Source organism: Salmo salar, chromosome 09 (genome assembly GCF_965601325.2).
Source record: "Salmo salar chromosome 09, fSalSal1, whole genome shotgun sequence".
Lineage (NCBI taxonomy): Eukaryota > Metazoa > Chordata > Actinopteri > Salmoniformes > Salmonidae > Salmo > Salmo salar.
In genome coordinates this window covers 59,185,001-59,198,827 of record NC_138299.1, presented here as the reverse complement: position 1 = coordinate 59,198,827, position 13,827 = coordinate 59,185,001, and the positions used below count along the sequence as shown (strand labels likewise).

Here is a 13,827-nt window from a genome sequence, read left to right as displayed (position 1 = left end):
CAGCTTTTTACATTAGCATGTGACTAGCATGTGACTAGCATTCCCACCGAACACTGCCGGTGAATTTACTAAATTACTCACGATAAACGTTCACAAAAAACATAACAATTATTTTAAGAATTATAGATACAGAACTCCTCTATGCACTCGATATGTCCGATTTTAAAATAGCTTTTCGATGAAAGCACATTTTGCAATATTCTCAGTAGATAGCCCGGCATCACAGGGCTAGCTATTTAGACACCCAGCAAGTTTAGCACTCACCAAAGTCAGATTTACTATAAGAAAAATGTTATTACCTTTGCTGTTCTTCGTCAGAATGCCCTCCCAGGACTTCTACTTCAATAACAAATGTTGGTTTGGTCCCAAATAATCCATTGTTATATCCAAATAGCGGCGTTTTGTTCGTGCGTTCAAGACACTATCCGAAAGGGTAAATAAGGGTGACGAGCATGGCGCATTTCGTGACAAAAAATGTCTAAATATTCCATTACCGTACTTCGAAGCATGTCAACCGCTGTTTAAAATCAATTTTTATGCCATTTTTCTCGTAAAAAAGCGATAATATTCCGACCGGGAATCTGCGTTTAGGTAAACAGATGAAAGAAAATAAAGCATGGGGTCGACTCGGGCACGCGCCTAAGCCCATAGTACTCTGATCGGCCACTTTCCAAACGCGATAATGTGTTTCAGCCAGAGGCTGCCTCGATATCATTCAGCTTTTTCCCGGGCTCTGAGAGCCTATGGGAGCCGTAGGAAGTGTCATGTTATATCAAAGATCCTCAGTCTTCAATAAAAAGAGCCAAGATGAACAACAACTTGTCAGACAGGCCACTTCCTGCATGGAATCTTCTCAGGTTTTGTCCTGCCATATGAGTTCTGTTATACTCACAGACACCATTCAAACAGTTTTAGAAACTTTAGGGTGTTTTCTATCCAAAGCCAATAATTATATGCATATTCTAGTTACTGGGCAGGAGTAGTAACCAGATTAAATCGGGTACGTTTTTTTATCCGGCCGTGTCAATACTGCCCCCTAGCCCTAACAGGTTAACACTGGAGAGGAAAGAGAGGGAGAGAGGGAGTCAGGGTTAACACTGGAGAGGAGAGAGAGAGAGAGGAGTCAGGGTTAACACTGGAGAGGAGAGAAAGAGAGGAGTCAGGGTTAACACTGGAGAGGAGAGAAAGAGAGGAGTCAGGGTTAACACTGGAGAGGAGAGAGAGAGAGAGAGAGAGAGGGAGTCAGGGTTAACACTGGAGAGGAGAGAAAGAGAGGGAGTCAGGGTTAACACTGGAGAGGAAAGAGAGAGGAGGAGAGAGAGGGGGAGAGAGGGAGAGAGGGAGGGAGTCAGGGTTAACACTGGAGAGGAGAGAGAGAGAGAGAAGGAGTCAGGGTTAACACTGGAGAGGAGAGAAAGAGAGGGAGTCAGGGTTAACACTGGAGAGGAGAGAGAGAGAGGGAGTCAGGGTTAACACTGGAGAGAGAGAGAGAGAGAGAGAGGGAGGGGGTCAGGGTTAACACTGGAGAGGAAAGAGAGGGAGTCAGGGTTAACACTGGAGAGGAGAGAGAGAGAGAGAGGAGTCAGGGTTAACACTGGAGAGGAGAGAAAGAGGGAATCAGGGTTAACACTGGAGAGGAGAGAGAGAGGGAGAGTCAGGGTTAACACTGGAGAGGAGAGAGAGAGAGTCAGGGTTAACACTGGAGAGGAGAGAAAGAGGGAGTCAGGGTTAACACTGGAGAGGAGAGAGAGAGGGGGAGTCAGGGTTAACACTGGAGAGGAGAGGGAGAGGGGGAGTCAGGGTTAACACTGGAGAGGAGAGAGGAGGAGAGAGAGAGAGGGAGTCAGGGTTAACACTGGAGAGGAGAGAGAGAGAGGAGGAGAGAGAGGGGGAGAGAGAGAGGGGGAGTCAGGGTTAACACTGGAGAGGAGAGAGAGGAGTCAAGGTTAACACTGGAGAGGAGAGAAAGAGAGGGAGTCAGGGTTAACACTGGAGAGGAGAGAGAGAGAGAGAGAGAGAGAGAGAGGGAGTCAGGGTTAACACTGGAGAGGAGAGAAAGAGAGGGAGTCAGGGTTAACACTGGAGAGGAGAGAGAGAGAGAGAGAGAGAGAGAGAGAGAGAGAGGGAGTCAGGGTTAACACTGGAGAGGAGAGAAAGAGAGGGAGTCAGGGTTAACACTGGAGAGGAGAGAAAGAGAGAGGGAGTCAGGGTTAACACTGGAGAGGAGAGAGAGGAGTCAAGGTTAACACTGGAGAGGAGAGAAAGAGAGGGAGTCAGGGTTAACACTGGAGAGGAGAGAGAGAGGGAGAGAGAGGGGGAGAGAGAGAGGGAGTCAGGGTTAACACTGGAGAGGAGAGAGAGAGAGAGGGAGTCAGGGTTAACACTGGAGAGGAGAGAGAGAGGGAGAGAGAGAGGGAGTCAGGGTTAACACTGGAGAGGAGAGAGTCAGGGTTAACACTGGAGAGCAGAGAAAGAGAGAGGGAGTCAGGGTTAACACTGGAGAGGAGAGAAAGAGAGAGGGAGTCAGGGTTAACACTGGAGAGGAGAGAAAGAGAGAGGGAGTCAGGGTTAACACTGGAGAGGAGAGAGAGAGACAGGGTTAACACTGGAGAGGAGAGAAAGAGAGAGGGAGTCAGGGTTAACACTGGAGAGGAGAGAGAGAGACAGGGTTAACACTGGAGAGGAGAGAGAGAGAGAGAGAGAGAGAGAGAGAGAGAGAGGGGGAGTCAGGGTTAACACTGGAGAGGAGAGAGAGAGAGTCAGGGTTAACACTGGAGAGGAGAGAGAGAGAGTCAGGGTTAACACTGGAGAGGAGAGAGAGAGACAGGGTTAACACTGGAGAGGAGAGAGAGAGAGAGAGAGAGAGAGAGAGAGAGAGAGAGAGAGAGAGAGAGAGAGAGAGAGAGAGAGAGAGAGAGAGGGAGTCAGGGTTAACACTGGAGAGGAGAGAGAGGGAGTCAGGGTTAACACTGGAGAGGAGAGACAGATGGGGTTAACCTGCCACCAGTCATTACCTGAGCTGCTACAGGCAGGATGAGCTCCAGGCAGGATGGGCTCCAGACAGGCTGACCCTGATCTTACCTGAGGTGCAGTCTGGACAGAGCAGCCTGTCCTGTGGTTTGAGGGTGGATCCTAGACAGGATAGGTATCTTACCTGAGGTGCAGTCTGGACAGAGCAGCCTGTCCTGTGGTTTGAGGGTGGATCCTAGACAGGATAGGTATCTTACCTGAGGTGCAGTCTGGACAGAGCAGCCTGTCCTGTGGTTTGAGGGTGGATCCTAGACAGGATAGGTATCTTACCTGAGGTGCAGTCTGGACAGAGCAGCCTGTCCTGTAGTTTGAGGGTGGATCCTAGACAGGAGAGGTGAAAGGACCCACAGCACGGACCCTCACATGGCACCACGTCCTCTCCAGCCTGCTCACACACCTACAACACACACACACAGCCAGCAACATAGTGAACCCCACACCTACAACACACACCGTCAGCAACACATTGAAACTCCCCCCAACCCAGCCCCATTGAAACTCCCCCCCAACCCAGCCCCATTGAAACTCCCCCCCCAACCCAGTCCCATTGAAACTCCCCCCCCAACCCAGCCCCATTGAAACTTCCCCCCCAACCCAGTCCCATTGAAACTCCCCCCCAACCCAGCCCCATTGAAACTTCCCCCCAACTCAATCCCAGGAGATGAGTGGAGACATTCTAGAGTCTCACCTGACAGACAGATTCCTTCTTGGGGCCTCCTCCGTTGGCCTTCTTGGCCCCGTTGGTCTGGTCTATGCTGTCACTGGGGGACTCTGGACGCTCCTCACTGGCAGAGCCCTCTGGCTCAGGACTGGCTGCTGCTCGCTTCCTCTTCTTGGCCTGGGAAGCTGCTGATTGGATGGCCAAGTCATGCCTCTTCCTGATTGGCTTAATCTTCTCTGGTTCTTTCTCTGGTGATTTAGAACAAGTGGATCCTTTGACTTCGTTCTCCGTTTTCCTTCTGTTTCTCTTCTTCGTGGGGGCGCAGGACTCTGCTGCCATAGCCTGGGGTTAGAGTTAGGAGAGGAAGATCAGACTCATCCTCATCCTCACAGGAACATCTAAAGGCAACATACCAGTAATAAACAGAGCCATTAATTATTAACTCACCTTCTGTTTGTCACCTACTCTAGGTTTCTTTTTGGGCTGTTGGTGCTTCTCCTCAGTCTCCTTTAGGGCTCGTTTACCGGGCCGTTGGTCCTTCTCCTCAGTCTCCTTTAGGGCTCGTTTACCGGGCCGTTGGTCCTTCTCCTCAGTCTCCTTTAGGGCTCGTTTACCGGGCCGTTGGTCCTTCTCCTCAGTCTCCTTTAGGGCTCGTTTACCGGGCCGTTGGTCCTTCTCCTCAGTCTCCTTTAGGGCTCGTTTACCGGGCCGTTGGTCCTTCTCCTCAGTCTCCTTTAGGGCTCGTTTACCGGGCCGTTGGTCCTTCTCCTCAGTCTCCTTTAGAGCTCGTTTACCGGGCTGTTGGTCCTTCTCCTCAGTCTCCTTTAGAGCTCGTTTACCGGGCTGTTGGTCCTTCTCGTCAGTCTCCTTTAGAGCTCGTTTACCGGGCTGTTGGTCATTCTCCTCAGTCTCCTTTAGGGCTCGTTTACTGGGCTGTTGGTCCTTCTCGTCAGTCTCCTTTAGAGCTCGTTTACTGGGCTGTTGGTGCTTCTCCTCAGTTTCCTTTAGAGCTTGTTTACCGGGCTGCTGCTTCTGACGTTCCTTCCTACCTGCAAACAGAGACAGGAGATGATTGGGGTGTGCCAAGTAGTTGGACAAAATGAGTATCACAACGGATATGGGCAATTTTATGGATACGACTATAGTGAGTATTTTTTGTAATTATCCGTGAACGGGAAACATTTCTTATGTCAGTCAAGCGAGGTGCTACGCGGTCTTAACTTCATCGGGCTAGGGGGCAGTATTTTCACGTCCGGATGAAAAGCGTGCCCAGATTAAACTGCCTGCTACTCAGGCCCAAAAGCTACAATATGCACATAATTAGTAGATTTGGATAGAAAACACTGAAGTTTCTAAAACTGTTTGAATGATGTCTGAGTATAACAGAACTCATATGGCAGGCAAAAACCTGAGAAAAATCCAACCAGGAAGTGGGAAATCTGAGGTTTGCAGTTTTTCCAGTGATTGCCTATCCAATATACAGTGTCTGTGGGGTCATATTGCTCTTCCTAAGGCTTCCACTAGATGTCAACAGTCTTTAGAATGTTGTTTCAGGCTTCTATTGTAAAGGGGGAGAGAATAAGACCACCTAGAGTAAGTGGACCAGCTGAAAACTATGAGTTGTTTATCGCGCGCACGGCCATGTACACGAGCTCAGTTCCTTTTCAAGGAATTGTCCGGTTGGAATATTATTGAAGATTTATGATAAAAACATCCTAAAGATTGATTCTATACATCATTTGACATGTTTCTACAAACTAATAGAACTTTGACTTTTCGTCTGGACTTAGTGCACCTTGTGCATTTGGAATAGTGAACCTAACGCGCAAACAAAATGGAGGTATTTGGACATAAAGATGAACTTTATCGAACAAAACAAACATTTATTGTGAAACTGGGATACCTGGGAGTGCATTCCGATAAAGATCAAAGGTAAGTGAATATTTATAACACTATTTCTGACTTGTTGACTCCACAACATGGCGGGTATCTGTATGGCTTGTTTTGGTGGCTGAGCGCTGTCCTCAGATTATCGCATGGTGTGCTTTCACTGTAAATCTTTTTAGAAATCTGACACAGCGGTTGCATTAAGGAGAAGTGTATCTATAATCTTATGCATAACACTTGTATCTTTCAAAGTTTATGATGAGTATTTCTGTAAATTGATGTGGCTCTCTGCAAAAATCACCGGATGTTTTTTAGATGCAAAACATTACTGAACATAACGCGCCAATGTAAACTGAGATTTTTGGATATAAATATGAACTTTATCGAACAAAACATACAAGTATTGTGTAACATGAAGTCCTATGAGTGCCATCTGATGAAGATCAAAGGTTAGTGATTAATTTTCTCTATTTCTGCTTTTTGTGACTCCTCTCTTTGACTGGAAAATGGCTGTATGTTTTTTTTGTGACTAGACGCTGGCCTAACATAATCATACGGTATGCTTTCGCCGTAAAGCCTTTTTGAAATCAGACACTGTGGCTGGATTAACAAGAAGGTTTATCTTTAAAATGGTGTATAATACTTGTATGTTTGAGGAATTTTAATGAGATTTCTGTTGTTTTGAATTTGGCGCCCTGCAATTTCACTGGCTGTTGTCGAGTGGGACGCTAGCGTATCCCAGCATACCCCAGAGACGTTAAATCTCCGAGCGGGTTTCCCAAAACCAGCATTACCTAAGTTGCACTTCAAAAAGCTCATTATTTAGAACAGCAAAGAAAACAGAAAAGATGCTTTTTGCCCTTTATACACAGATCTCTGCTAAACATAGAATCAAGATAGTTATCGACCACCGATAACTTCAGAATGAAGCTGACTACAAATAATAATAATAATTGGGAATTGGGTGGGTGCTTATATTTGTATTATTTCCCGAATGTGTGAATTGGAAAGATGTTTTTTGCATATCCCAACTCCTGAAGAAACTTGCCATTGACCCATAAACTTATAAATGACCCATAAACTACAGATGCAGCCCAACAGAATGCTCTCAATGGTGCATCACCGCCTGGTACAGCAACCACATGGCTCTTCAGAGGGTGGTGCAGTCAGCCCAACGCATCAATGTGGGCACGTTGCCTGCCCTCCAGGATATTTACAGCACTCCGTGTCGAAGAAAGACCAAGAAGATATATTAAGGCCCTCAGTCATAATCCATATTTCATCAACTTCAAAATCAAATGGTGTCACATGCTTCGAATACATCAGTAGACCTTACCGTGACATGCTTACTGACGAGCTGTTTTTCAACAAAGCAGAGTTGAAAAGTACGAAAATTATCTAAATAGTAACAGTAAAATAGCAATAATGAGACTATATAGAAAGAGTACCGGTATCGAGTCAATGGTCAGGGTTACCAGGTAGCTAAGGTAATTGAGGTAATAAACTCAGCAAAAAAAGAAATGTCCCTTTATCAGGACCCTGTCTTTCAAAGAATTCGTAAAAATGCAAATAACTTCACAGATCTTCATTGTAAAGGGTTTAAACACTGTTTCCAATGCCTGTTCAAATAACCATAAAAAATGTATGAACATGCACCTGTGGAACGGTCGTTAAGACACTAACAGCTAACAGACAGTAGGCAATTAGTCAGTTATGAAAACTTAGGACAATAAAGAGGCCTTTCTACTGACTCTGAAAAACACCAAAAGAAAGATGCCTGGGTCCCTGGTCATCTGCGTGAATGTGCCTTAGACATGCTGCAAGGAGGCATGAGGACTGCAGATGTGGCCAGGGCAATAAATTGCAATGTCTGTACTGTGAGACGCCGACAGGGAGACAGGATAGACAGCTGATCATCCTCGCAGTGGCAGACCACGTGTAACAACACCTGCCCAGGATCAGTACATCCGAACATCACACCTGCGGGACAGAATCAGGATGGCAACAACTGCCCGAGTTACACCAGGAACGCACAATCCCTCCATCAGTGCTCAGACTGTCCACAATAGGCTCAGAGAGGCTGGACTGAGGGCTTGTAGGCCTGTTCTAAGGCAGGTCCTCACCAGACATCACAGGCAACAACATCTCCTATGGGCACAAACCCACCGTCGCTGGACCAGACAGGACTGGCAAAAGGTGCTCTTCACTGACGAGTCGCGGTTTTGTCTCACCAGGGGTGATGGTCGGATTCGTGTTGATCGTCGAAGGAATGAGCGTTACACCGAGGCCTGTACTCTGGAGCGGGATCGATTTGGAGGTGGAGGGTCCGTCATGGTCTGGGGCGGTGTGTCACAGCATCATCGGACTGAGCTGGTTGTCATTGCAGGCAATCTCATCGCTGTGCGGTACACGGAAGACATCCTCCTCCCTCATGTGGTACCCTTCCTGCAGGCTCATCCTGACATGACCCTCCAGCATGACAATGCTACCATCCATACTGCTCATCAGTGTTCTGCCATGGCCAGCGAAGAGCCCGGATCTCAATCCCATTGAGCACATCTGGGACCTGCTGGATCGGAGGGTGAGGGCTAGGGCCATTCCCCCCAGAAATGTCCGGGAACTTGCAGGTGCCTTGGTGGAAGAGTGGGACAACATCCCACAGCAAGAACTGGCAAATCTGGTGCAGTCCATGAGGAGGTGATGCACTGCATTACTTAATGCAGCTGGTGGCCACACCAGATACTGACTATTACATTTGATTTTGACCCCCCCTTTGTTCAGGGACACATTATTCAATTTCTGTTAGTCACATGTCTATGGAACTTGTTCAGTTTATGTCTCAGTTGTTGAATCTTGTTATGTTCATACAAATATTTACACATGTTAAGTTTGCTGAAAATAAACGCAGTTGACAGTGAGAGGACGTTTCTTTTTTTCCTGAGTTTATGTACATGTAGGTAGGGGTAAAAGTGACCAGGCAATCAGGATAGATAATATACCAAGTCACAGCAGCGTATGTCTAGAGTGTAAAAGTGTGCATGTCTGAGCGTGTGTGTGTGGCGTCAATAGGCATGTGTTTGTGTTTTGTTTTTGTGTGAGCGTATGTAGTGTGTGTGTGCATAGAGCAGGTGCCAGAGAGTCAGTGTACCATGATGGGGCCTTGGCGACGTGTGCGGACCATGATGGGGCCTTGGCGACGTGAGCGGACCATGATGGGGCCTTAGTGATGTATGCTTAACAAGTGACAAACGTTGCATGGACTTACTCGCGTGCAATAATAGTGTTTAACATGATTTTTTAAATGACTACCTCATCTCTGTACCCCAAACATACAGATAATTATAAGGTCCCTCAGTCGAGCTACACATTTTAAGCACAGATTCAACCACAAAGACCTGGGAGGTTTTCCAAAGGTTCGCAAAGAAGGGCACCTAAGCAGACATTGAATATCCCTTTGAGCATGGAAAAGTTAATTTCACTTTGGATGGTGTATCAATACACCCAGTCACTACAAAGATACAGGCGTACTTCCTAACTCCGTTGCCGGAGAGAAAGAAAAAGGCTGAGGAATTTCAGAGCTATAGTTGAATGGCTGTGATAGGAGAAAACTGAGGATGGATCAACAACATTGTAGTTACGCCTCGATACTAACAAGCCACTGGGGTCTGACAATCTGGATGGAAAAATACTGAAGATAATAGCGGACGATATTGCCACATCTTCAATTTAAGCCTACTGGAAAGTGTCACCTCAACTTAACTTGTTAAGCCCTCAGGCCTGGAGAGAAGCTAAAGTCCAGGTCATCTATAAGTCTTTGCTCGGTAAAGCTCTGCCTTATGTCAGCGCACTGGTCACCATAGCAACACCCACCTCTAGCACACACTCCCAGCAGGTATATAATCACTGGTCATCCCCAAAGCCAACGCCTCCTTTGGCCGCCTTTCCTTCCAGTTCTCTGCTGCCAATGACTGGAACGAATTGCAAAAATCACTGAAGTTGGAGACTTCTATCTCCCTCGCTAACTTCAAGCATCGGCTGTCAGAGAAGCTTACCAATCGCTGCAGCTGTACACAGCCCATCTGTAAATAGCCCATCCAACCAACTACCTACCTCATCCCCATATTGTGTTTGTTTTTTTCTGCTCTTTTGCACACCAGTATTTATTCTTGCAAATCCTCATCTGCACATCTCACTCCAGTGTAAATTGCTAAATTGTAATTACTTCGCCACTACGGCCTATTTATTGCCTTACCTCCTTACTTCATTTGCACACACTATACAGATTTTCTATTGTATTATTGACTGTATGTTTGTTTATGTGTAACTCGGTGTTGTTTTTGTCACACTGCTTTGCTTTATCTTGGCCAGGTTGCAGTTGTAAATGAGAACTTCTCAACTGGCCTACCTGGTTAAATAAAGGTAAAATAAAATAAACAAAAATTCCGCTAAATAAGAATAATAAAGCCCCCTTTACTGGCTCAAATAGCCGACCAATCAGCCTGTTACCAACCCTTAGTAAACTTCTGAAAAAAATGGTGTTTGACCAGATACAATGCTATTTCACAGTAAACAAATTGACAATAGGACAATCAACAAGCACAGCACTTACACATGCCTGATGATTGGCTGAGAGAAATAGATTATAAAAAGATTAGGGGGTCTGTCTTGTTAGACTTCAGTGCAGCGTTTGACATTGTCGATCATAGTCTGCTACTGGAAAAACTTGTGTGTTATGGCTTTACACCCCCTGCTACAATGTGGATAATTAGATTATTGTCTAACAGAACAATGGAAGCCTCTCAAACAGGAATTCCCCAGGGTAGCCGTTTAGGCCCATTATCTTTCAATCTTTACTAACGACATGCTACTGACTTTGAAGTGTTGGATTCGGGGTAAACTTTGAACATTGCTAAACACAGAAGCATAGTATATAAAAGGAGTGGAAGAGACTGGTTTTATGTCAGAGGTTAACCTGTTTGGGATAGGGGGCAGTATTTTCACGTCCGGATAAAAAAAACGTACCCGATTTAATCTGGTTACTACTCCTGCCCAGTAACTAGAATATGCATATAATTAGTAGATTTGGATAGAAAAGACTAAAGTTTCTAAAAACTGTTTGAATGGTGTCTGTGAGTATAACAGAACTCATATGGCAGGCCAAAACCTGGGAAGATTCTATATGGGAAGTGCCCTGTCTGACCATTTCTTGTCCTTCTTTAGCATCTCTGTCAAAAATACAGCCTCTGTGCTGTAACGTGACATTTTCTAAGGCTTTCATTGGCTCTAGGAAGGCGCCAGAACGTGGAATGATAGCTCTGCAGTATCTGGGCGAAAAACAGCAGTGGTTTTGGAGAGTGGTCCTTCTGGGAACAATGACACTGGGGCGCGCGTGCATGTGACGACTCCATGTTATTCTTTCTCTCTTTGAACGAATACAACGTTGCGCGGTTGGAATATTATCGCTATTTTATGCGAAAAATCGCATCAAAATGGATTTTAAACAGCGTTTGACATGTTTCGAAGTACGGTAATGGAATATTTTGAATTTTTTTGTCACGAAACGCGCCAGCGCGTCACCCTTCGGATAGTGACTTGAACGCACGAACAAAACGGAGCTATTTGGATATAACTATGGATTATTTGGAACCAAAACAGCATTTGTTGTTGAAGTAGAAGTCCTGGGAGTGCATTCTGACGAAGAACAACAAAGGTAATCCAATTTTTCTTATATTAAATCTGAGTTTGGTGAGTGCCAAACTTGGTGGGTGTCAAAATAGCTAGCCGTGATGGCCGGGCTATCTACTCAGAATATTGCAAAATGTGCTTTCACCGAAAAGCTATTTTAAAATCGGACACCGTGATTGCATAAAGGAGTTCTGTATCTATAATTCTTAAAATAATTATTATGTTTTTTTGTCAATGTTTATTGTGAGTAATTTAGTAAATTCACCGGAAGTTTTCGGTGGGTATGCTAGTTCTGAACAAAACATGCTAATGTAAAAAGCTCGTTTTTGATATAAATACTAACTTGATTGAACAAAACATGCATGTAAAACATGTATAACATAATGTCCTAGGAGTGTCATCTGATGAAGATCATCAAAGGTTAGTGCTGCATTTAGCTGTGGTTTTGGTTTTTGTGACATATATGCTAGCTTGAAAAATGGGTGTGTGATTATTTCTGGCTGGGTACTCTCCTGACATAATCTAATGTTTTGCTTTCGCTGTAAAGCCTTTTTGAAATCGGACAATGTGGTTAGATAAAGGAGAGTCTTATCTTTCAAATGGTGTAAAATAGGTCATATGTTTGAGAAATTGAAATTATAGCATTTTTAAGGTTTTTCGTATTTCGCGCCAGGCGCTACCATTGGATATTGGCGAGGTTAAATGGTTCTCTGTAGAAAGACAAATGGCTTTGGAATGTGTTGGGTGGACGGGAGGTGGTCACAGGATTGCTATAGGGGAAGTGGATGACAACACATCAGCTACTACAGCAACTGACTGCAACACTTAAAGAAGCTGCAGTTAGTTTCAGAATAGGTAGCAAGGAATAAGTTAATCCTAAATATTTCTAAAACTAAAAGCATTTTATTTTGGACAAATCATTCACTAAACTCTAAACCTCAACTACATCCGGTAATGAATAATGTGGAAATGTAACCAGTTGAGGTGACTAAACTTCTTGGAGTAACCCTGGATTTTAAACGGTCGTTGTCAAAACACTGATACAGCCGTAGCTACGATGGAGAGAAGTCTGTACATAATAAAGCGCTACCTTCTTAACGCTATCAACAAGACAGGTCCTATTTTCTTCGCACCTAAACTACTGTTCAGTAGTGTGGTCAGGTGCCACAAAGCATTACCTCGGAAAATTGCAGTTGGCTCAGAACAGGGCAGCACGGCTGGCCCTTAAATGTACGCAGAGAGCTAACATTAATGATATGCATGTCAATCGCTCATGGCTCAAAGTGGAAGAGATATTGACATCACCACTACTTGTTTTTGTAAGAAGTGTTGATAACCTGAATGTACCGATATGTCTGTTTAAACTACTAGCACACAGCTCGGACACCCATACATACCACCAGAGTAGAGGTCGACTGATTTATCAGCATGGCCGATTAATTAGGGCCGATTTCAAATTTTCATAACAATCGGTAATCTGCCTTTTTGGACGCCGATTATATTGCAATCCACGAGGAGACCACGTGGCAGGCTGACCACCTGTTACGCGAGTGCAGCATCAAAAGGACCTTGTGGCTGCAAGGAGCAAAGGTAAGTTGCTAGCTAGCATTAAACTTCTTATAAAAAAAAAACAACCCATCTTCACATAATCACTAGTTAACTAAACATGGTTGATGATATTACTGTTAACTAGCTTGTTCTGTTAACCTATCTAGCTTGTATTTGGAAATTGCTCCCAAGGATGAACCAGACTTGTGGAGGTCTACAATTGTTTCTGAGGTCTTAGCTGATTTCTTTTGATTTTCCCATGATGTCAAACAAAGAGGCACTGAGTTTAAAGGTAGGCCTTGAAATACATCCACAGGTACACCTCCAATTGACTCAAATTATGTCAATTAGCCTATCAGAAGCTTCTAATGCCAGGACATCATTTTGGGGAATTTTCCAAGCTGTTTAACCTGTTGGGGCTAGGGGGCAGTATTTTCACGGCCGGATGAAAAACGTACCCAATTTAAACAGGTTACTACTCTGGCCCAGAAAATAGAATATGCATATTAGTAGTAGATTTGAATAGAAAACACTCTGAAGTTACTAAAACTGTTTGAATGGTGTCTGTGAGTATAACAGAACTCATATGGCAGGCAAAAAAAATCGGAGAAAAATTTAATCAGGAAGTGGGAGAATTTAGAAATGTAGTTTTTGTTTTGAATCCCTTGGAAAACTACAGTGACATAGGATTTACGTTGCACCTCCTAACTCTTCCATTGGCTGTCAACAATCTTTAGGAACTGGTTTTATCCGTCACCTGTTACCGGGCAGAAAATTATGGCTCAGTCAATCACTGGCCAGTCTGAGGACAGGTGTCTTATGACGCGCATGCACATGACTTCGTTGTTTTTTATTGTTCTTCTGGGATGAATACCTATTGCCCGGTTGTAAAATTATCGCAATTTTACGTTAAAAAATACCCTAAAGGATTGATTGTAAACATCGTTGACGTGTTTCTACAAACGATAATGGAACTTTGAACACTTCGTCTATGGATTTGCATCCACGCCACATGG

At 44.7% G+C, this 13,827-nt stretch overlaps 1 protein-coding gene across 3 annotated transcripts in view; it reads right to left on the bottom strand.

The window, feature by feature from the left end:
- nsd2 (nuclear receptor binding SET domain protein 2) overlaps positions 1-13,827 on the bottom strand; it is a 66,566-nt gene that overhangs the window by 26,976 nt on the left and 25,763 nt on the right. For all 3 annotated transcript variants that reach the window (XM_045723823.2, XM_045723822.2, XM_082955833.1), the window contains 3 exons: positions 4,139-4,740; positions 3,719-4,033; positions 3,301-3,427 (listed from right to left, as the gene is read on the bottom strand). In XM_045723823.2, coding sequence (XP_045579779.2) covers positions 3,301-3,427; positions 3,719-4,033; positions 4,139-4,740 — 1,044 coding nt within the window. The remainder of the gene's footprint in view (positions 1-3,300; positions 3,428-3,718; positions 4,034-4,138; positions 4,741-13,827) is intronic.